This window comes from Emydura macquarii, unplaced genomic scaffold, assembly GCF_026122565.2.
Source record: "Emydura macquarii macquarii isolate MOO-44397 ecotype Brisbane River unplaced genomic scaffold, CSIRO-AGI_Emac_v2 contig_393, whole genome shotgun sequence".
Lineage (NCBI taxonomy): Eukaryota > Metazoa > Chordata > Testudines > Chelidae > Emydura > Emydura macquarii.
In genome coordinates this window covers 102,563-123,454 of record NW_027130530.1, presented here as the reverse complement: position 1 = coordinate 123,454, position 20,892 = coordinate 102,563, and the positions used below count along the sequence as shown (strand labels likewise).

The window sequence follows — 20,892 nt, the reverse complement described above, 5'->3', positions numbered from 1 at the left end:
ATGTCCAATCAAACCACTGCGACTGAGTTTCTTCTCTTGGGATTCTCAGACATTCGGGAACTGCAGATTTTGCACTTTGTTGTATTTCTAGTGGTTTACCTGGCAGCCCTGGAGCGGAATCTTCTCGTCATCACAGCCATAGCCCTCGACCCCCACCTTCACATGCCTTTGTACTTCTTCCTGATGAATTTGTCCATCCTAGATCTTGGCTCCGTCTCTGTCACCATCCCCAAGTCCATGGCCAATTCGCTCATGAACACTAGGTCAATTTCCTATTCTGGATGCATCGCTCAAGTCTTTCTCTTCTTGTTCCTTCTTTCAGCAGATGTTGCCTTACTGACCGTCATGGCATACGACCGATACGTCGCCATCTGCCAGCCACTGCACTATGAGAGGATGATGAACAGGGAAGCTTGTGTCCAAATGGCAGCCAGTGATTGGATCAGTGGTATTATCTACTCAGCACTGCACACTGGAAACACTTTTGCATTAACCTTCTGTGGAGACAACACAGTGGATCAGTTCTTCTGTGAAATCCCCCAGTAACTCAAGCTCATTTGCTCTGACTTGTACCTCAATGAAGTTGGATTTATTACATTTGGTGTATGTTTAGGTCTAGGTTGCTTTGTTTATATGACTGTGTCGTATGTTCAGATCTTCAAAACAGTGCTGAAAATCCCCTCTGAGCAGGGCTGGCATAAAGCCTTCTCCACCTGTCTGCCTCACATCTTTGTAGTCACCATGTTTCTTTCCACTTCCTCCTTCGCCTACATGAAACCCACCTCCAGTTCAAGCTCAGGTCTGGACCTCTTGGTGGCTATTCTCTATTCCATGGTGCCTCCAGTCACGAATCCCATCATCTATAGCATGAGGAATAAAGAGATCAAAAATGGAGTGAAGAAGTTGATTGGGTGGAGATTATTCAGCAAGAAGAAAAGGACTGTCTTTCTTCCTCGACCATGATTGCAGTCTGTGTTTATTTATAAACATAATTAGCTGATGAAAATATTGTTACCATGACAACATAGCCAGCAATCTGTTTATGCAATAGTAAAAATGGCACACTTAGTCCACTGTTACTGTTGAATTACACACATAGGAAAAGATCAGAATCTATGTATTTTAGGAGTTATGCTGCCACCATCACCATGATATCCAAGAACTTTGCATATAAAATTCATAGTCATAGCTAAGCTTCTGATGGACTTCATGGAGTCTCTGATTTTTTTGGGGGGAGTAGAAATTCTACTTGAAATATGACAAGTTCTGGGGTGGTTGGTTTTTTTTTTCTTCTGAATTGTCCCTGGTTTTTGTTTTGCTTTGTTTTATTGATTCTTTGGTTGGTTTGCTTCTTTATCCCAGGGTGTTTACTCCAGCAGAAATAAAATCATAGTCTATCTATCTTAAGGATTTATATGGTCATCTTCACCATATTGTCTGAACACGTTGCCTATAAAATCAATATCTATTAGAAAGTCCATGGTGGAATTCATGGAGTCTTTGGCTGTTCTCTTGTTTTGGGGTAAAACACGTACTTTGGTTGTGAGAGTCTTTGTTTATTTGATTCTATTCTGTGTCTTTGCTTCGTTTTTGATTTACTGGCTGATTGACATGCTTCTTTATTCTAAATTTATTTTGGGGGGTGGGAATTTCCAAGGGTGCAGTATGTTTGATTAGATCCCAATATCTTTTTTTGTTCTTTATTAGGGTGTCAATGTGATTGCCTCTTGTGAGATAGTGAAGGCAGAGGACAGTAGGAGAGTGCTCCTATTTGCGACCCGGGAAGTGGGCGGGCGCAAGCCCGCCCACTGCTAAAGGCCCCTCCCCCAGCCTAAGGGGAGGAGCCACTGGACCCGGGAGACAACTAACGTCGGGGGACAACCAATGAAAAAACAGGGAGGGACGTGGGGGTCACAGGGTCAAAAGGAGGGAACCGGAGGGGGACACCGAGCAGAGAACCCCGGACAGCGCCCACTGCTCCCGGAAGGCATCCAGGGAGCCGGCGGACGCTGCCCAGAGGAACTCTGCCCGGATCCGTGAACGCACGAGGGAGTGGAAATAGGCCCCACAGTCCCTGAGCGCCCCCCCGGCCAACCTCCCCTCCCTGGTCTTGTAGACTGCCAGTTTGGCCAGGGCCAGGAGGAGGTTGACCAGGAGGTCCCGCGACCTTGTGGGGCCACGGATAGGGAGTGCATAAAGGAACAGGTGCGGAGATAAGTGCAGCCAGAACCTCAGGAGGAGGTTCTGGAGGAGCCGGAACAGGGGCTGCAGCCTGGCGCACTCAAGGTAGACGTGCGCCAGGGTATCCCTCCTGCCGCAATAGGGACAGGCGTCGGGAAGAGGGGCAAACCGCGCCAGGTACACGCCCGTGTTCACGGCCCAGTGAAGGAGCCGCCAACTGATGTCCCCGGTGGGCCACGGAGTCAAGGTGGAATACAGACTGGCCCACCGGGGGTCCTCGCCCTCCGCAGATGGTAATAGGTCCCGCCACTTAGTGTCGGGGAGGGACACGAGGGCGAGGAAGTGAATGGTGTGGAGCACGAGCGTGTACAGATGGTCCCGTGGCGCGGTTTGAAAAAGAACCGGCTGCAAGTCGTGCAGCCGGCTCGGGGCATAGGGGGAGGAAGGCCGGGGGGCTCACGGGGCCGGGGCCCGATGGAAAGCACCGGAGGGCTAGGAGTGAGGGGAGGGCGGGCCACCCTCCCGCAGGATCCGCTCGAGGGAGACCCGAGCAGCAGGGGGCAGGGCCGCCTTCACCTCCCGGAGTACGCACCGGGGGTACGAAGGGTGGAGAACCCCATGCGCCGAGCCAGCGCTTGGGGATCCACCCAGTCCCCCCGGTCGTAGTCCAGGAGGTCTCCGATCTTGGTGACTCCCGCCAGGACCAACCTCCGTCGCACCAAGGGGGTCTCCACAACCTGCACACCGAGTTGTGGGTTGTGTAGCAGGGGCTCCGTGAGAAGATCCTCCCCCTCGGGGACAAAGGGGGCCTGGAGGCAGAAACCAGCCTCCAGGTCTGGAGGAGGTCCTGGTAGAAGACCGGCAGCTCGGAGAGGTCTCGCGGAAGACCCCTCGGATGGATAAGAAAGAGCTGCCGGTCGTATCGGAGCCCTCGGAGGCGGCAGAGGAAGGCGTGTGCCAAGTGGCTCCACGCCGGACTACCTGCACCATAAAGGAGTCTCTGCAGGGCCTGGAGGCGGAAGGTGTGGACCTGGCTGCAGATGCAGCACAGGCCCTGCCCCCCTTCCTCCAGGAGAAGACTCAGGATCCCTGCAGAGACCCAGTGCAGTCCTGGCCAAAAGATGAGGTAGATGAGGCTTTCTTTACTCAACTGGGGAAAGTTTCCAGTTCACAGGGCCTGATTCTCATGGGAGACTTCAATCACCCTGACATCTGCTGGAAGAGCAATACAGCAGAGCACAAACAATCCAGGAAGTTTTTGGAGAGTGTCGCTGACAATTTCCTGGTGCAAGTGCTGGAGCAACCAACTAGGGGCCGTGCTTCTCTTGACCTGCTGCTCACAAACAGGGAAGATTTGGTAGGGGAAGTAGAAGTGGGTGGCAACCTAGGCAGCAGTGACCATGAGATGGTCGAGTTCAGGATCCTGATGAAAGGAAGAAAGGGGAACAGCAGGATACGGACCATGGACTTCAGAAAAGCGGACTTTGATTCCCTCAGGGAACTGATGGGCAGGATTCCCTGGGAGGCTAATATGAGGGGGAAAGGAACCCAAGAGAGCTGGCTGTATTTTAAGGAGACCTTATTGAGGGCACAAGAGCAAACCATCCCGATGTGCAGAAAGAATAGCAAATATGGTAGGCGTCCAGCTTGGCTTAACAAAGAAGTCTTTGGCGAACTTAAACGCAAAAAAGAAGCTTACAAGAAGTGGAAGCTTGGTCAGATGACTAGGGAGGATTATATAAACACTGCTCGAACGTGCAGGAATGAAATCAGGAAGGCCAAAGCACAACTGGAGTTGCAGCTAGCAAGGGTCGTGAAGGGGAACAAAAAGGGTTTCTACAGGCATGTTGCCAACAAGAGGAAGATTCGGGAAAGTGTAGGCCCCTTAAAGAAAGAGGGAGGCGACCTAGTGACGGAGGATGTGGAGAAAGCTGAGGTACTCAATGCCTTTTTTGCCTCTGTCTTCACAGACAAGATCAGCTCCCAGACTGCTGTACTGGGTGGCACAGAATGGGAAGGAGGCGAACATCCCGCAGTGCTGAAGGAACAGGTTCAAGACTATTTAGAAGGATTGGACATTCACAAGTCCATGGGGCCGGATGCAATGCACCCGAGGGTGCTGAGGGAGTTGGCTGAGGTGATTTCAGAGCCATTGGCTATTATCTTTGAAAGCTCGTGGCAACAGGGGGAGGTCCCTGAGGACTGGAAAAAAGCAAATCTAGTGCCCATCTTCAAAAAAGGGAGGAAAGAGGATCCGGGGAACTACAGACCGGTCAGCCTCACCTCAATCCCTGGAAAGATCATGGAGCAGGTCCTTAAGGAATCCATTTGAAGGCACTTGGAAGAGAGGAAGGTGATCAGGAACAGTCAACACGGATTCAGTAAGGGAAAGTCATGCCTGACCAACCTGATTGCTTTCTATGATGAGGTGACTGGCTCTGTGGATGTGGGGAAGGCGGTGGATGTGATATACCTAGACTTTAGCAAAGCTTTTGATACGGTTTCTCACAGTATTCTTATCAGCAAGTTAAAGAAGTATGGGTTGGATGAATGGACTATAAAATGGATAGTGAACTGGCTAGAGCATAGGGCTCAACGAGTAGTGATCAATGGCTCCATGTCTAGCTGGCAACCGGTCACAAGCGGAGTTCCCCAGGGGTCGGTCCTGGGGCCAGTTTTGTTCAACATCTTTATTAATGATCTGGAGGATGGGGTAGATTGCACCCTCAGCAAGTTTGCGGACGACACTAAGCTGGGGGGAGTGGTAGATACCCTGCAAGGTAGGGATAGGATACAGAGTGACCTAAACAAACTGGAGGATTGGGCCAAAAGAAATCTAATGAGGTTCAACAAAGAAAAGTGCAGAGTCCTCCACTTAGGAAGAAAGAATCCCATGCACAGCTATAGACTGGGGACCGACGAGCTGGGCAGCAGCTCTGCAGAAAAGGACCTGGGGGTAACAGTGGATAAAAAGCTGGATATGAGTCAGCAGTGTGCCCTGGTTGTCAAGAAGGCCAATGGCATATTGGGCTGCATTAGGAGGGGCATTGCTAGCAGGTCACGGGAAGTGATTATTCCCCTCTATTCGGCATTGGTGAGGCCGCATTTAGAATATTGTGTCCAGTTTTGGGCCCCCCAATACAAAAAGGATGTGGACAAGTTGGAGAGAGTCCAGCGGAGGGCAACAAAAATGATTAGGGGGCTGGAGCACAGGACTTATGAGGAGAGGCTGAGGGAACTGGGCTTGTTTAGTCTGCAAAAAAGAAGAGTGAGGGGGATTTGATAGCGGCCTTTAACTACCTGAAAGGGGGTTCTAGGGAGGATGGGGCTAGGCTGTTCTCGGTGGTGGCAGATGACAGAACAAGGAGCAACGGTCTCAAGTTGCAGGGAGGGAGGTCTAGGTTGGACATTAGGAAAAAGTTTTTTACTAGGAGGGTGGTGAAGCACTGGAATGGGTTACCTAGGGAGGTGGTGGAATCTCCATCCTTAGAGGTTTTTAAGCTGCGGCTTGACAAAGCCCTGGTTGGGATGATATAGCAGAGGTTAGTCCTGCTTTGAGCAAGGGGTTGGACTAGATGACCTCCTGAGGTCCCTTCCAACTCTAATATTCTATGATTCTATGATTCTATGAACTCCAGAACCGTCTTCTGGAGGTAGGCCAGGAAACTCGGGGTCGGGACCAGGGTGTTGAGGCGGTGCCAGAACATGGACAGGACAAGCTGGTTGAGCACCAGCGCCCTCCCCCGGACGGAGAGGCACCGGAGCAGTCCTGTCCACCTCCGCAGCCGCTCAGACACCCTGCCCTCCAAATCTTGCCAGTTCTCCGCCGGGGAGGGATGGGTGGCGGAAAGGTAAACACCCAGATAGAGCAGCGGACCCGCGCTCCACCGGATGGCTTGAAGCGTGGGTGGGAGGGAGCTCGCCCGCTACCCGGCCACTACCATCAGGCCAGAGCTCTTGACCCAGTTGACCCGGGCGGAGGAGGCCGCCGAGTAGACAGCCAGGCAAGCCTCCAACTGCACCAGGTCGCCCGGGTCCTGGACCGCGAGGAGCACGTCGTCGGCGTACGCTGACAAGACCACCCTCAGCTCTGGCTCACGGAGCACCAATCCTGTCAACCTCCGGCGGAGGAGACAGAGGAAGGGCTCGATGGCCAGAGCGTACAGCTGGCCCGACAGCGGACAACCTTGACGCACCCCGCGCCCGAAGCTGACCGGTTCGGTCAGGGTCCAGTTGAGCTTGACCAAGCACTCTGCGGAGGCGTACAGCACCCGGAGAAAGCCCACAAAGCGGGGCCCGAAGCCGAACGCCCGCAGGGTGCCCAGGAGATACCCGTGGTCCATCCGGTCGAACGCCTTCTCCTGGTCCAGGGACAGGAGGGCGAACGACAGACCGTCCCTACACCCGAGCTCCAAGAGATCCCGGACCTGGTACAAGTTGTCAAAGATGGTCCGGCCCGGGACGGTGTAGGTCTGGTTGGGATGGACCACGTCCTGCAGCACGGACCCCAGCCGCAGCGAGATGGCCTTGGCTACGATCTTATAGTCCGTGCTGAGGAGCGAGACGGGACGCCAGTTCCGAAGGTCACGGAGGTCCCCCTTCTTAGGCAGCAGAGCGAGCACAGCCTGCCTGCACGAAAGGGGGAGCGCTCCGCTGCCTTCGGACTCGGCCCAGACGACGGCGAGGTCCGAGCCGAGGACGTCCCAGAATGCGCGGTAGAACTCCATGGTCAGCCCGTCCATGCCTGGAGATTTATTAGTGGGCATGAGACGGAGGGCCACCGAGAACTCGGCCAGAGTGAGAGGTAACTCCAGCCGGTCCCGGTCGCCTGCGCCGACCGTGGGGAGTTCGTTCCAGAGGACCCTGCAGGCGGCGACGTCGGTCGGATCCACGGAGAAAAGATCAGCGTAGAAGGCCCTGGCCCTGCCACGCATCTCCACCGGATCCGTGAGGGGGGCGCCGTCGGTCGCCAAAAGGCAGATGACGTGCTTCCGGGCCCCCCTCCGTTTCTCCAGGGCATAGAAGAAGCGGGAGCTGCGTTCCATCTCCCAAAGGAGATGGATGCGGGATCGAACAAAGGCGCCCCGAGCCCAGAGGTCTTCGAGGGCCCAGAGCTCCTCCCGCTTCTCCCGGCATGCTCCGCAGAGGGACGGATCACAGGGGCTGGTGGCCAGACGCCTCTCCAGCTCTAAAACCTCCTGCTCCAGCTGGTCTATCCCCACATCCCTCCGCCAGCTGGCCCCCCGAGTGTAGTCACGGAAGAAGAGCCGGGCGCGCACCTTCCCCACGTCCCACCAGCGCCGCGCCAAGGGAAAGGAATGCCTCTGCTCCCACCAGGCCAGCCAGAACTCCTGGAAGGACGCCACAAAACCCACATCCTCCAGCAGGCTGTTGTTGAAATGCCAGTAGGCCGGCTCCGGCCTCTCCGCTGTGAGAGAGGCCGTCATGGACACCAAATGGTGATCCGAGAAGGGGGCCGGCCGTACGCTGGAGGAGTGGGCCTGTGAAAGGTGGTGACGAGAAATATAAATGCGGTCCAACCTGGAGTGGCACGACCGGTCTTCCCCCACCCGGACAAAGGTAAAGGTGACAACGTCGTCCGGGTGGTGGTCGCGCCAGATGTCCACCAGGGAGTGATGGTCTATAATCTCCCGGAGGACATCCGCGGCGGCCGGGCACTGCTCGTTCCCTGTGCGGTCCTGTTCCTCGAGGGTGGTGTTGAAATCCCCACCCAGGACCAGGCACACGTGAGGATCCAAAGTGCTGAGGAAGGCGGACGCCTGCTGAAAGAAATGCACCCGCTCTGAGCCCGATGTCGGGGCATAGGCATTGACCAGATTCAACGACAGCCCCTCCATACGGACCCGGAGGTGCAGCAGGCGACCCGGCACGATCTTGGTCCTCGGGCTGTAGGTCAGGGGAGAACAGAGTGGCCATTCCGCCCGCGTGGGCAGAGAGATGACTAAAGAACACCCTGTCCCCCCACTCCAGCCGCCAAACAGCCTCAGCGGCTGGGTCCGTATGGGTCTCCTGCAGGAACACGACCGAGTACCCCCCCTCCCGCAGGAAGGAGAGCACTTGATTCCTGTGGAGACCCATCCTACAGCCCCTGGCGTTTAGAGTGGCGAAGACTGTGGCAGCCATGAGGAGGGCTGGGGAGGATCCTCACTGGCAGGAACGCTGGCGGCCTCCATCAGGTCCCGTAGCAATCCATGACCAACCCCAAAGGCCAGAAGGGAGTCATGGAAGCTGAGGGCCTGTCGGTAGGAGCCAGCGTCCTGCCTCCTGGTCCCTTTCCCCTCCTTCAGGATAGCCCTCACAGCCCAGAGGACGAGATGGAAATCCCCCCAGCGCTGCAGGGCGAGCTGCACCCGATTCCTGGCCCCATGACAGTCGGCCAGGAAGGTCTGCAGCTCATCCCGCAGCGCCTCGGGGGCCGGGATAGAAGATCCCGGGCTGTCCTCCGGCCGGGGCCCCGCAGCGGCCCCGTGGCCAACAGATGGGCAGAGATGGGCAGACAAGGGGCAGAACCCCGACGCGGCGCCGATGGCATGGGCGCCGCGCTGCCCGCCTCGACCCCCGGCACAAGGAGCGGCGGCAGAGGGAAGACAGCAGCCCCAGATGGAAGGGAAAACTCAAATACCGCCTCCTGGGAGTCGGCAGATGGCAAGGGGAATGGCACAACCCCAGGGGCAGTAACAATCTGGGAGCTGGGCAGGGGAGGGACAGAAACGGAATCAGGGGTGGAAATAATGTCAGGGCCAGGGGCGGGATCAGGGACAGAGGCGGGGGCGGGGTGAGGATCAGGGGCCCCAGGGGCAGCCCCACCAGGATATGACTCCTCCATACCCAACACAAGGGTCAGGGGCGTAGGGTCAGGAGACGGCCCTCTCCGACACTCGGCCCAGGTGCCAGGATGAGCTCAGCACCCGCGGACCCCGCAAGAGACAGGGGGCGGCTCAAGTCAGGGCCCCCTGGAGGGGTGAGAGACAGATGCCCTGCCTCAGACGTCCCGGGGCCCGGCTGCTCAGCGCTGGCTGTCAACTCGAGAGGCCCGGTGGCCGCTGATGGTAAGACGGCCACAGACGGGTGAACGGGGACATCGGGTGGTGGCAGCTCAAGGGCAAGGACAGCTGTCTGGGGAAGAGAAGAGGGAGGGAGGGGAAGGGCCGGCAGGAGACCACTGAGATTGAGGCCTGATGGTAACGGGTCATCCTCCCCCTGGGTGACCGGGGTCAGACCCAGGGACTCAATCTCCTCATAGATGGAGTCGTAGTCCCCCTCCGCCACCCCGGGTGCTGCTGGAATGACAACAGAGGGCGAGAGGGACAGGGTGGCTGAGGCATCTCCCTCCGCGACTCCCGCAGGGAGGGGGGGCGAAGGGGGCCTCCAAGATGGGGGCGGAGCTACTCCTCCACGCTGCTGCAATGGCCTCCTCAACCGGCGCCACCTGTGGGACGTCGTCGGGGGCGCAGCAGAAGGCTCAGCGGTAGTAGTCCCTTTCCGGGACTTCCGGGGGGCTTTCTCCCCGTCTGAGTGAGCGGGGAGGTGCTGAGCCTGTTTCCGCTTGCCGCACTTCTCCCCAACGAGCACCCAGCCCTCCAAGGTGTTAACAGAGGGCGGGCCTGCAGGGCCGGGGCCAGGCGGCAAGGGCAGTGATATCAAGGGTCGAAGGGGCGGGGACAGGGCAGCGAAGGTTCGGGAAACCTCCCCCTGGGGCAAGCGCTCTCCCAAGCCCGGATCCAACCCGGGGACTCTCTCCTCCACGGACCCCGTCCCAGAACTCACTGTGGGGGCGACGGGGTCCGTCCGCTCACCGGGGCACAAGAGGGGGGCCACCCCCGCGTCCCGAGCGGAGATGGACGTAGAAGGAAGAGGAGGAGGGGCAGCCACGGGGGCCGGGAGGCCAGGGCTGCTGATTGTCGCAGGGCCGGGGCCCACCGAGGCCTTGGGTGACCCAGGTGCTCCTCCGTGCCGGGCCAGGGGGCAATCCCTCCGTACATGCCCCATCGCCTGGCAGAGGAAGCACTGGGCCTCCACCGAGGAATAATGCACCCGGGAATGGGCACCAAAAAGGACCCCTCGAGAGCCCCCCCGTCACGTGCCACCGCCGTTAGCACCTGAAGCTGAACCTGCTGGCAGAAGGACAGAACATGATGGAGGGCGGGGTCCTTGTAGCCCAGCGGGAGGGGGCTGAGGACTGAAATGGGCTTCCCCAGGGTGGAGAGGAAGGGAAGCAGGGCAGCGTTGGGGAGGAAGGACGGGACGGAGGTAAGGACCATCCGTACGCCCAGGTCCTCCAGAGGTTCTAGGGGGACGTAAACGCCCCCCACCGCCAGGCCCCTCTCAACCACCTCCTGGGCGGCGGCCTCCGATGCCAGGAAGAAGATAACCTTCCTGTACATCTTGGAGGCCGCTGCGATGGCCGAAGGCCCCACCACCCGCGCCAACGCCCGCACATAGGTCTCAATGTGGGGCAAGGAGGGCACCAGGAGGCAGCTGATGCTGTGCTTCCTGGTCAGGGTGGGGAAGGGGCCCCGGCCGCTGGAGATGGAATCGGAGGAGGCGGCGGGGGCAGATGACGAGGCGGTGGCTGGACGGGGGGCAGCTACCTGGGCGTACGCTCTGGGGAGGGGAGCAGAAGCACCCCCAGAGCTGGTGGAGGGGATGGCAGAGGAGGGGGGGGCTGCGGCCAATGGCGGGACCACGGAAGGGATGAGGGGGGTGGCTTCCGGGCAGGGCCCTTGCCCTTCTTCCCACCCTGGCCCTTCCTGCCAGTTGAGGGATCTGAGGCAGCAGCGGTGGAGGTCCCCCCTACGCCGGCCACCACCGGTGCCCGGGGGAGGGGGGGGGCAGCGGTGGCAGAAGGAGCGGCAGTTGAGGCGGTGGCCACAGGGTCGGGCGGGGGAGCGGGTTGAGGGCGAGGAACAGGGGCCATCGCAGGGGCCAGGGTGCAAGCAGGGCAGGGTTCCAGGGGCAAACACCGAGGGGAAAGGGTGGTGTGGGAAGGGGGATGGGCAGAACGGCTAACTGCTCCTCCCCGCTAGGCTGCAGGCTGGGGAGGAGGGCACCGCAAAGGGGTGGGAGGGCAGGGTCAGGGCAGGAATGTGGGGGGGTGCCGGCTCCTCCGGCTGCACTGGGAAGGGGGGGTCACAAGCTCATCAGGGGGTGCGGTGAATAGGGGTCAAAAGAAATAGGAACCGGGGTCCTGGGGGCTCACGGTGCTGAGGAGCACCCAGGCGCACTGAGGGGGGAGGGGGTAGGTCAGCACAGGGAAAGGCATTAGGGGCATAGGGATGAGCAGGGGCAGGCACAGAACAAGGGCGGGGCAGGGAGGAGCAAAAAATCCCCAAGGAGCGGGGCAAGAACAAACAAAAAGTGCTGAAGGGCGGGGCTGGGCAGGGCAAACAAAACAAACACTCGGGGCCAGGGAAGGACAAAGGCAAGGGGGGGCAAATGAAGCTGGAGGCTCCAAAGGGCAGAGCAAGGAGCAAGGGGAGCCTCCCTGCCCAGAAAGGGGAGGAGGGCCAAGGGGGGCACAGGCGCCCAGGCGGGCTTGGGTGATGGGAAAAAACCCAGTACCTGCTGCTGCAAAGGTCCCAGGCAGTCCAAGGGACGAGCGGCTCAGCCGAGAGTGAGGAGGGGCAACAAATGGTGGCTGGGGGGCAGCGGAGGAGGTGACAGCAGTGGTGGTGGTGGTGGGGCGACGTGGGGAGCAGATGGAGTGGGGGGAGAGCTCCACACTACCTCCCCCCCGCTCCCCACAGAAACAACAGTACCTGTCCCCACCACCCCAAGAGCAGAGGTGGCACAGTCACTCAGTCCAGGACACAAAGCAGCCCCTTCCTGAGCGCTCCCCCAGCAGCAGCAGCGGTCGCAGAGATGGCAAGCAGTCCCCTCCTCACAGGCACAGCAACAGCAGCAATCGCAGCAGCAGCAGCAGCAGCAGGCCCCCAAGCAGCAGCCAGCCCTGGAAGGCCTCCTCACCGGTGGTGCGGGTGGTGGTGGCAGCGGCAGCAGCAGCGGTGGTGGTGGCGGTGGAGGGGCCACTCACCCACTCCCCCCCAGCCACCCAGGAGGGGGGCAGGCCGGCAGGGCCCCCAAGCAGTAACAGTAGCGGCCCCAGGAGCTCCACGAGCTCACAGTCTTCTCCATGGCAGCCTGAGGAGAGTGGTGGAGGTTGGGATGGGAGCCCCAGAATGCTCCGGGCTTTGTTCCCTGCTAACTAACTCAGAGCCACTGGGGGCAATTAGGAGTAGCTGAGGCTGATTAAGGTTCAGCCAGGTGCTCCATAAAAGGGCTCTGCCCCAAACACACAGGGCATGAGCTGGAGGAAGTAGGAGTGCTGGGACCCGGAGGAGCGGGTGGGCCTGGGCAACTTCCTGGCCCACTACAAGAAGGAAGGTTCGAGACCCACTGGAGGGAAGCTGGCCATCAGCCACAATACACACACATTTCCTCGCCCCATATATGTGTGTGTGTAGGTATCTCTGGACTTCATAATGGAAGCTTTTGAGGATGATGTTTTTAAAATTATGAAGGGATTGAGGAGCACAAATCTGATTGAAAGTCAATGTAACTTGTGTATCAATCGTAGCACCGTTAAGCCCTTCTGCAGATCAAAATCTGCATGACTGTGGGTGACAGATTTAATGGAATGAGACTGCTAAAAAAGTTTTTGTGGGACCTTTGCAAGATGGGTTCTGTTTAAAAGTTCAAGGTTCAAGTGTTTGTTTTTCCAAAAGTGGCAGTTCTGCAAAGAGAGGCTGCTCAAGACCATCTATCCCTCACTCCCCGCCAGGCAAAACTTACGTGTGCCAACCCACTCCGTAGTATTCAATGCCTGAACTCTAGCCTGATCCCAAATGTTTACGCAGGTATTTTTAGGAATGTAACACATTCCTTGCGAGCCCAAGCTGCAGACTTGGGCTCTGAGATTTGCTGCGGTTGGATCCTGCTTACTGTGTAGACATAACTTAAAGGTGCAAATAGGTATCTAGTATCATTTTCAGAAAGTAATTTTCTGGTCCTCAAGGTTGGGAAGGAAAGCCTGAAAATATTAACGAGTCTTAAGACAATAGCCAAATGAAATTAACAAAGCAACATACAGCAGAGTGAACTAATTACTCTGAGATTGTTATAGAATCGTAGAATCATAGAGTTGGAAGGGACCTCAGGAGGTACTTAGTCCAACCCCCTGCTCAAAGCAGGACTAACCTCAGCTAAATAATCCCAGTGAGGTTTTTGTCAAGCCACAGTTTAAAAACCTCTAAAGATGGAGATTCCACCATCTCCCTAAGTAACCCATTCCAGTGGTATTCCATTGTTGAGCTGCCCTGAGCGTGTAACCGATGCAGCAACATTACTTTCTTCCCACTTTCTCCCAGGGTACCTCGAAGGTGGCTTCCCTTCTTCTGGAGTAGGTTCTTTCCTGGGTGGGTGTGTCTGTTTCAATTTTTCTCCCCACCCCCAACCTCTTTCTATTCCTGGTATGCTGCCTATCAGCCCCAGACCCCATTGATCAGTTTGTTTGCTGGCTGGGTGCCCGTCTGACAAATTTCAGTCTACTAACAATTATCGTGACATCTTACAATCTGCCACGGGTATTAAAATGGGACTGTGGTATTGCGCAATGAGCATCTCAGATACAGGAAAAAAACTAAAACTGGACCTCGTGTTACAGATATTCAGTTCCTGTAAACTGGCATTGCTTCACAGCACTATGCAAATTTCACCCTACTGGGATCTGACCGCAGTGATTGCAGTGGATCTACAGCTGATGTACAGCACTAGCCCGTTCATTACAATGTAGCGTCATTGGTTTACACCAGCTACGTAACTGGCCCTTCATATTTCTTTCATCTCTCTGACCTACCCACACCCAGTGTGAATGGAACATTTTTAAAATGTCCCGTGCTGTTGCATCTGCAGCCAAAGGAGCCTTTGATTTCAGTGTTATGTGTGTAAAGAAAAACATGTAACTGCTGAATGAAAGAATGAACGAATGAAAGAAAGAAAGAAAGAGTTTGTCTACACTGACGGCGGCAAAGTCACCGCTCTCAGATTGACTTTTCTGGATCGATTGAGTGGTCAGTAAAGACCCGCTCAATCTATCCAGAAGCAATAGAATTAGACTATTAGGGGACAGCTCAGCCAGTCCTGGCTGGTTTTAGTGTTAGTTCCATAAAGACACTTCCCATGTTGCATCTCTCCGTCTTCCTGTGCTGATTTCTGTCTCTCTGAATACAAGCAATTAAAAGGATTCAACAGAACAGCTCCAAAAATGAAACAGCCCCGGAAGTCTGCCTCTTCTCTAACATCTGAACCATGCACTGCGGCTAGGGCTAGGATCAAAGATTCTCTGAAGTGCCCTGACCTTTGCTGGGCATGATGAAGAAATGCCTGCTTTAGTCAGTCGGGTATTCTGCCACCAGGGGGTTAATTGAAGAGTTCATGGAGTGTATTGTTTTGTTCTTGTGTTTGTTCTCAGATCACAAAAAGAACAGAGTTCGAAAATACTTTCCAGCTCAGTGTTGACTGGGACTGGCAGAAGGGGGACTGTAAGCCGGTGGCATGGTCCGTGTTGCGACCCTTCCTCAGACCCAAGCTCCGAGGAAGGCCCCAGCGCCTTCCTTAAGGGGGAAATCAGTGCCTGTCCAAGAGTCTTTAGCCTTGGTCCCCAGCAGGGTGGGCTGACAAGCTGTTTATGGCCTCCAGTTCTCAGGCAGGGCAAGGTAGGGGAGCAATCTATTGTCTCCAGTTCTCAGGCAGTGTGAGGCAGGGAAGCTGTTGTGGCAAGCAGCACAAAAGAAACAGGTTTTTATTGGACATGTCGATGCCCACCAAAAGGGGGGCCGGTCAGCCCAATGGGCTAATCAAGAAGCTGACCAGCTGGCAGCAGTGAGGATGCTTGAACCAGTTGTGGAGGCACTGGCCCACGAACAAAGATGCCACAGAGGAATGGAAGGCACCACGCAGTGGGCCCGTCGGCGAGGAATCCCAACAAACCAGGATGTGATTCAGACAGTGCTGGAGAACTGCCCAGTGTGCACAACTGTGCGAACACAACCTTGGATAAAGCACCCCACGGGGTCTCTGAAGTGAGGGACCCATCCGGGCCAAGTGTGGCAAGTGGATTTCATCGGACCACTTTGGGGGGAGGACCCACTCAGGCCGAGCTAGAGGCCACCCGAGTATGGCTTCTAAGTTGCCCGGAAGCTGGCACCACTGGAATATTGTCCCCAAATGAAATGTTGGTGGTGTAGGCCACTGATTTGTTAGAATGCCCTGGTAAGCTGGGCCGACCACGGCTTTTGCCTTTCAATGGTATTATCCACTGAGCAGGGTCGCAGCCCCTTCTTGGGGCCATACTGCTGCCTGAGGGAGTGTTAACAGGGGTCAACCCAGGGCCTCACCTGAGGGTGCCATGGTGCGGCAATTGTCAGCTTGCCAGTCTATGATACAGGCAGCCCGATTCGGGACGTGACCTTAACCTTTGATCCGTCCCGAGTTAATGTTTCATGTCCCGGGGTGTTGGCAATATACCCACTTTATGTGGCCCATACCCCCACTGCGCATCCAACGAGATCTGGGTGCAATATTAGCCGAAGGGGTAGGTGTGGCGGTGGGTGCCCTTAACCAATGGGATATAGAAGCACTGCGGAACAAGCTCAGTAATGCTGGAACGGAGATGGGGGATAGTTTGATCACCCTTGCTCACAGGGGGCCCTTAATAGGAGCCGTTAGTACCCACACAGCAGAGTCCCTCCAGATCGCTTGGGCCTGGAATAATAAAAGTCATTGGCAAACCTTCCAGAGCCTGGTAAGCCTTTCTGATACCATTAATGCCATCATCTGTATGCTGTGGCAGACCATAGCCACCCAGCAATATCTGGCCTTTTACTTGCAGTGGCAGCAGAAATGGGCCAACCACTGGCAAGAACAGTTAAATATGTCTCCTTTGTGGTGGGTGGAGCCTAAACCCTTCTGCTGCCAGTACCACCTTTGCCAGGCCCACCTGCACGTGGCAATTTCTTGGCAAGAGGATATTTGGTGCCCAATTTTTATACTTCCCATCCAGATGGAAGCAGGGTTTTGGCTTCCCCAAATAGATGCCCACATGATTGATTCACAGGATTTTGTGGTAGACGCGGCCCGTTGCACCCTTTGGCAGCGAGGCTGGGTATGCCCCCTATCCAGACAAGAATTGACCCCATGTCTTCACCCTGTGCCTGGAGAATGTATGAGGTATCAATATATCATAAATGTCACCGATGTCTATCAATGCAGTCCGTCCTCAGCCTGCGTGGTTACAGCCAGCACGGTGCGGTAGTCATCTGGGCCAATTACATAGGGTCAGGGGTAGACTGCAGGGACGAGGTTACCTCACTGATGGATCTTGACACCGGGCGAAGCTATATGCTCACTGCTTATGAGACCAGGTACAGAATTTAAAGGTTACCTTACCACACCACTGACTCTAGGAATATCATGTATTTCTGCCCCGAGCCCATGAATTACAACTAGAAGGGCGACGAGTGCAGCACCTGTTTGTCTGAGTCAGGACTTTGGCCAGAGTAGCAACAGTTAGAATGACAATTGACAGTCAAGCGGTGGTTCGCTCAGCATATCATGGCCAACAGTTAACAGTATGTCATTGGTATGATATGGTTTTAAATTGGGCCCCTGGGGCCAGCAAGTCTTTAAATGTAATGTTACACCCACTTGTGCTTATGTTAGTAGTACTTGTAGTGGTTAGTATTTGGAATGTTTATGGTTGTTGTAGATTGAAGAAAGTATTCAGGAGTGTTTTCTATTTGCAGCACATTACCTATGGTCAGACCATACCCGACTCACCAAGGGGTGGATTGTAGGTCGTGGAAAATGATGGGCCTGGTAGAACCAGTTTGATAAGAGGCGCTACTCAGCTTGGTAAACAGGCTGTGCAAGGCCGTGTGACTGGCTGTGGTGCCAAAGGAGGGGGAAAATGAGGAAGCAAGGTCACGTGCTGTACATTTGCCAATGCTAGCTGTACCTTAGAGCTGATATGTTATGCTGCATACAAAAGCTTGAAATGCAAACTGTGTAATGAGACTCAGCCATGAATCCACTTGGATTGCGTGGTACAAATCCCCTGCAGCCCACTTCATAGAGGTCTTCATAGAATCTCCTGTTGCTCTTTGGAGCATAAGCCGTGATTAAAGATAAGTGTACCGAAGTGGTGTGGGCTTGTTTTTATTCCTCACCTGGTATCCAGAACCTGCAGGCAGCTGTGAGCAGCGGTGCATGGCACAACACTCCCGTTACCACACTATCAGAACACCTGCCTCACAAAACCAGTAGCAATAGTAAAGTCCCTAGTGGACCTCGTGGAACCTCTGGTTCTTCTACTTTTGTGGGGGAAAAGCTCTGCTTATGGATGGAAATTTGGGGGGTTTATAGTTTATTAATCTGACCTTTTTTTTTTGTTTTGGTTGGTTGGTTTCTTTGTTGCAGATATTTGGTTTTCAGGGTAGGCAAAGGGGAGTTATTTGGAAATGTTTGGTTAGATGCATTAGTCAAGATTCAGTCATCTCATGGGGGTGATGTTGTGTCATCTCTTTAATGGGGTTTTCAAATGGAGTTGAAGGTTTGAAGGACAGAAGGGTGCAGAAGAGTTTCATAGATGTCTGGGCTCCTGTTGAGATGATTACATTAATGCAGCTGGGATTTTATTGGGTTACTAAATGGGTTATTATCTGGTTATTAATCTGCCTGGATAAGCATCCTTTTTATTATTTTACACCTTGATACCTAAATACACCAGTGCTGTGTCATTCTTCTTATGGCAGAAAGTCTTTTTTGGAAGAGGAAGGTTTTGCAGTGTTTCCTAACTGACTCTGGAAAATGAGACAAAACTCCAATCCAATTTTTGTCATTGGGATTTTTCAAAGGAAGCTTTTTTAATAATAAAATACTGATTTGTCAATGCTGTAGCTTCTCCTAGAAGCACATCTGTTGTGATTAAACTTCCATTGAGACGGTGTCTTGGGTGCAGGATGGGATTTCGAGCCAACACCAGGGAGCAATAGCCAAGAATAGCCAATAAGGCAGTGATCAGATCACTTAACAGGGCTGTTCTAAATGAGACAGAGCTGGAACCTGAGTGTCCTACCCATCACCGCCTTTGGCCCAATGAATAGCACATTACTTATACAAAGTGGGAGTGGGATAATCTGTTGTAACCAATAAGGCAAGAGAAATAGAGACTGATGAAATATGTCCAGTCAAAACAGCTCAAAGCTAACAGACATTTCTTATCATGAAGTTCTTGTCAATGAGCTCTGGGGTCAGATGTATTTGCAGAAATTATTTAATAAATAGCACCAAATAATGAATATTTTCAAGGAAATCATTGATCTGGACATCAACAATAATGAACAACAAAAGAGCCACAATAATTGGCTTTGATTATTCATAATCTAACTATCTATATATCTATTTATCTACATACTCTGCTTATATTTAATGTATACATAGGGTACACAAATAGGTTTTAAAACATGCTTTTAAAATATCAGTACTAATAATAACAGCAGCAGCAATAACAGCAAACTTCTGTGCTCTCGACACATTTGGAACCCTGTGTGGAGGAAAGACCATTGGCTAATTCCAAATCAACCCTTTGCAGTGAATGACTAAATCCCAGTTGCCCTGGTTACAGGGTTAGCTACATCTCTGACCCCTTCTCTGGTCTCTCTGAGTTCACCCCCTCAGGTCTCAACCATGAGCCTGCCCCTCTTTTAAGGCAGAATAACCTGATTTTTCCCCTCTCAAGCAGGGTCTCAGCCGACAACACCCTGTGCACCAACGTGATTTCTCAACAGGGTTTGATACCAGCAGTTCTTCTCTCAGGAGCTGTGAGCAGTAGTCAGTTGAGTGACTGGCCGGACTTCTCCATACAAAGTGTGATTTATTTACCACAGTAGGAACAAAGTTTAACATAAGAGAAAATATTAGATAGCAACTCCAGATCCATCACAACAATTGTTCGGTAGGACAAAACTTTCACCTTATTACCACGACTCAGTTTGTCGTTAGGCATTGCAATAGCTTTCTCTTCCAAAATGTCTTTCCACCATGGAAAGAACGATACAGCATAAAAATAATTGTTTGACCAGAAACTCAGCTACCCTGACACCCATACAAATTTTTCTCCAAGTCTTCATGAATGGGGAATGCAAAACTTTAAGATTCTCAGAAAACCCCGTCAAAGACATGATGAGATTGCATCTCGAATAGATGATAAATAATTGATACCCTCATTTAAACAGGCATATACCACAGTCCCAAACTCCTACCTCCCAAATAAACCACGTGGAGCACAGGAACAAATCAACCACCCAATAAACAAAATAACACACAAAAAGAAACAATCAAGCAAACACAAAGCAAACCACTTATACCTGAAACACAATTTTTATGTCAAAAAAGGAGACGAGACAGAAACTTCATGAAGTTCATTGGGGACTTAGCTATGGCTATTGATATTCTGTGCAACGTGGTCAGGTCGAGTGGTGATGGTAGCAGTATAAACCTCTAAAATTAACAGATAGGTGTGTAGGCAGATTTATGGATAGATATAGAGATTCTGATCCTATTTACTCTGTTGTAACCCTTCAGTAACTCTTCTGAGTTCAGTGGAGTTAGTCTGGATTTTATTACTTCATAAACATATTACACACATATCAAGGAGACAATGTTGTCATCGGTCGATAAAGAGCAAGGACGGACATTCTAATTCTTGGTGAGTATCCTCCACACAATCAGTTTCTGTAATGCAGCTTTGAAATCCTTCTTCCTCATGCTATAGATGATGGGATTCATCACCGGAGGCACCACGGCATAGAGAACACCCACCAACAGATCCGGATTTGATGCTGTGGTGGAGGGGGGATTCAGGTACTCAAAGAAGCTAGTGAAAACTAACAGAGAGACCACAGTGAGGTGAGGCAGGCAGGTGGAGAAGGCCTTATGCTGGCCCTGCTCAGAAGGCATTCTCAGCACTGCTTTGAAGATCTGAACATAAGACACAATTATAAAAACAAAGCAGTTCATACCTATAAAAACACCAAAGGCAATAAACCCAACTTCACTGAGGTAGGAGTCAGAGCAGGTGAGCTTGAGCAGTTGGGGAATTTCACAGAAGAACTGGTTGATGACATTGGACTGGGAGAAGGGCAATCTGAAGGTGTTTCCGGTGTGCAGTGCAGAGTAGACAATACCACTGATCCAGGCACCGGCTGCCATTTGAATGCAAGCTGTCCTGTTCATCACCCTCTCGTAGTGCAGTGGTTGGCAGATGGCGACGTATCGGTCGTACGCCATGACGGTGAGTAAGGCAAGATCAGTTGCAGTGAAGACAACAATGAGAAAGACTTGGGTGATGCATCCAGGATAAGAAATCAACCTGGTGTTCATGAGGGAATTGACCATGGATTTGGGGACAGTGACAGAGATGGAGCCAAGGTCTAGGATGGACAGGTTCAGCAGGAAGAAGTACATGGGGGTGTGCAGGTGGCAATCAAGGGCTACGGCCATGACGATGAGAAGATTCCCCATCAGGGCTGCCAGGTAAATCACCAGAAACACCACAAAGTGCAAAATCTGCAGCTCCCGAACGTCTGAGAATCCCAGGAGAAGGAACTCAGTCACAGCGGTTCGGTTGGACAT

General features: G+C 53.6%; 1 protein-coding gene and 1 pseudogene across 1 annotated transcript; one reads left to right on the top strand and one right to left on the bottom strand.

Moving 5' to 3' along the window:
- Window positions 1-963, top strand: LOC137146219 (olfactory receptor 14A16-like; annotated as a pseudogene).
- An 18,993-nt stretch (window positions 964-19,956) lies between these two features.
- On the bottom strand, window positions 19,957-20,892 carry LOC137146215 (olfactory receptor 14C36-like). The gene has a single exon (XM_067537413.1). The coding sequence runs from the start codon at window positions 20,890-20,892 to the stop codon at window positions 19,957-19,959; it is 936 nt and encodes a 311-aa protein (XP_067393514.1).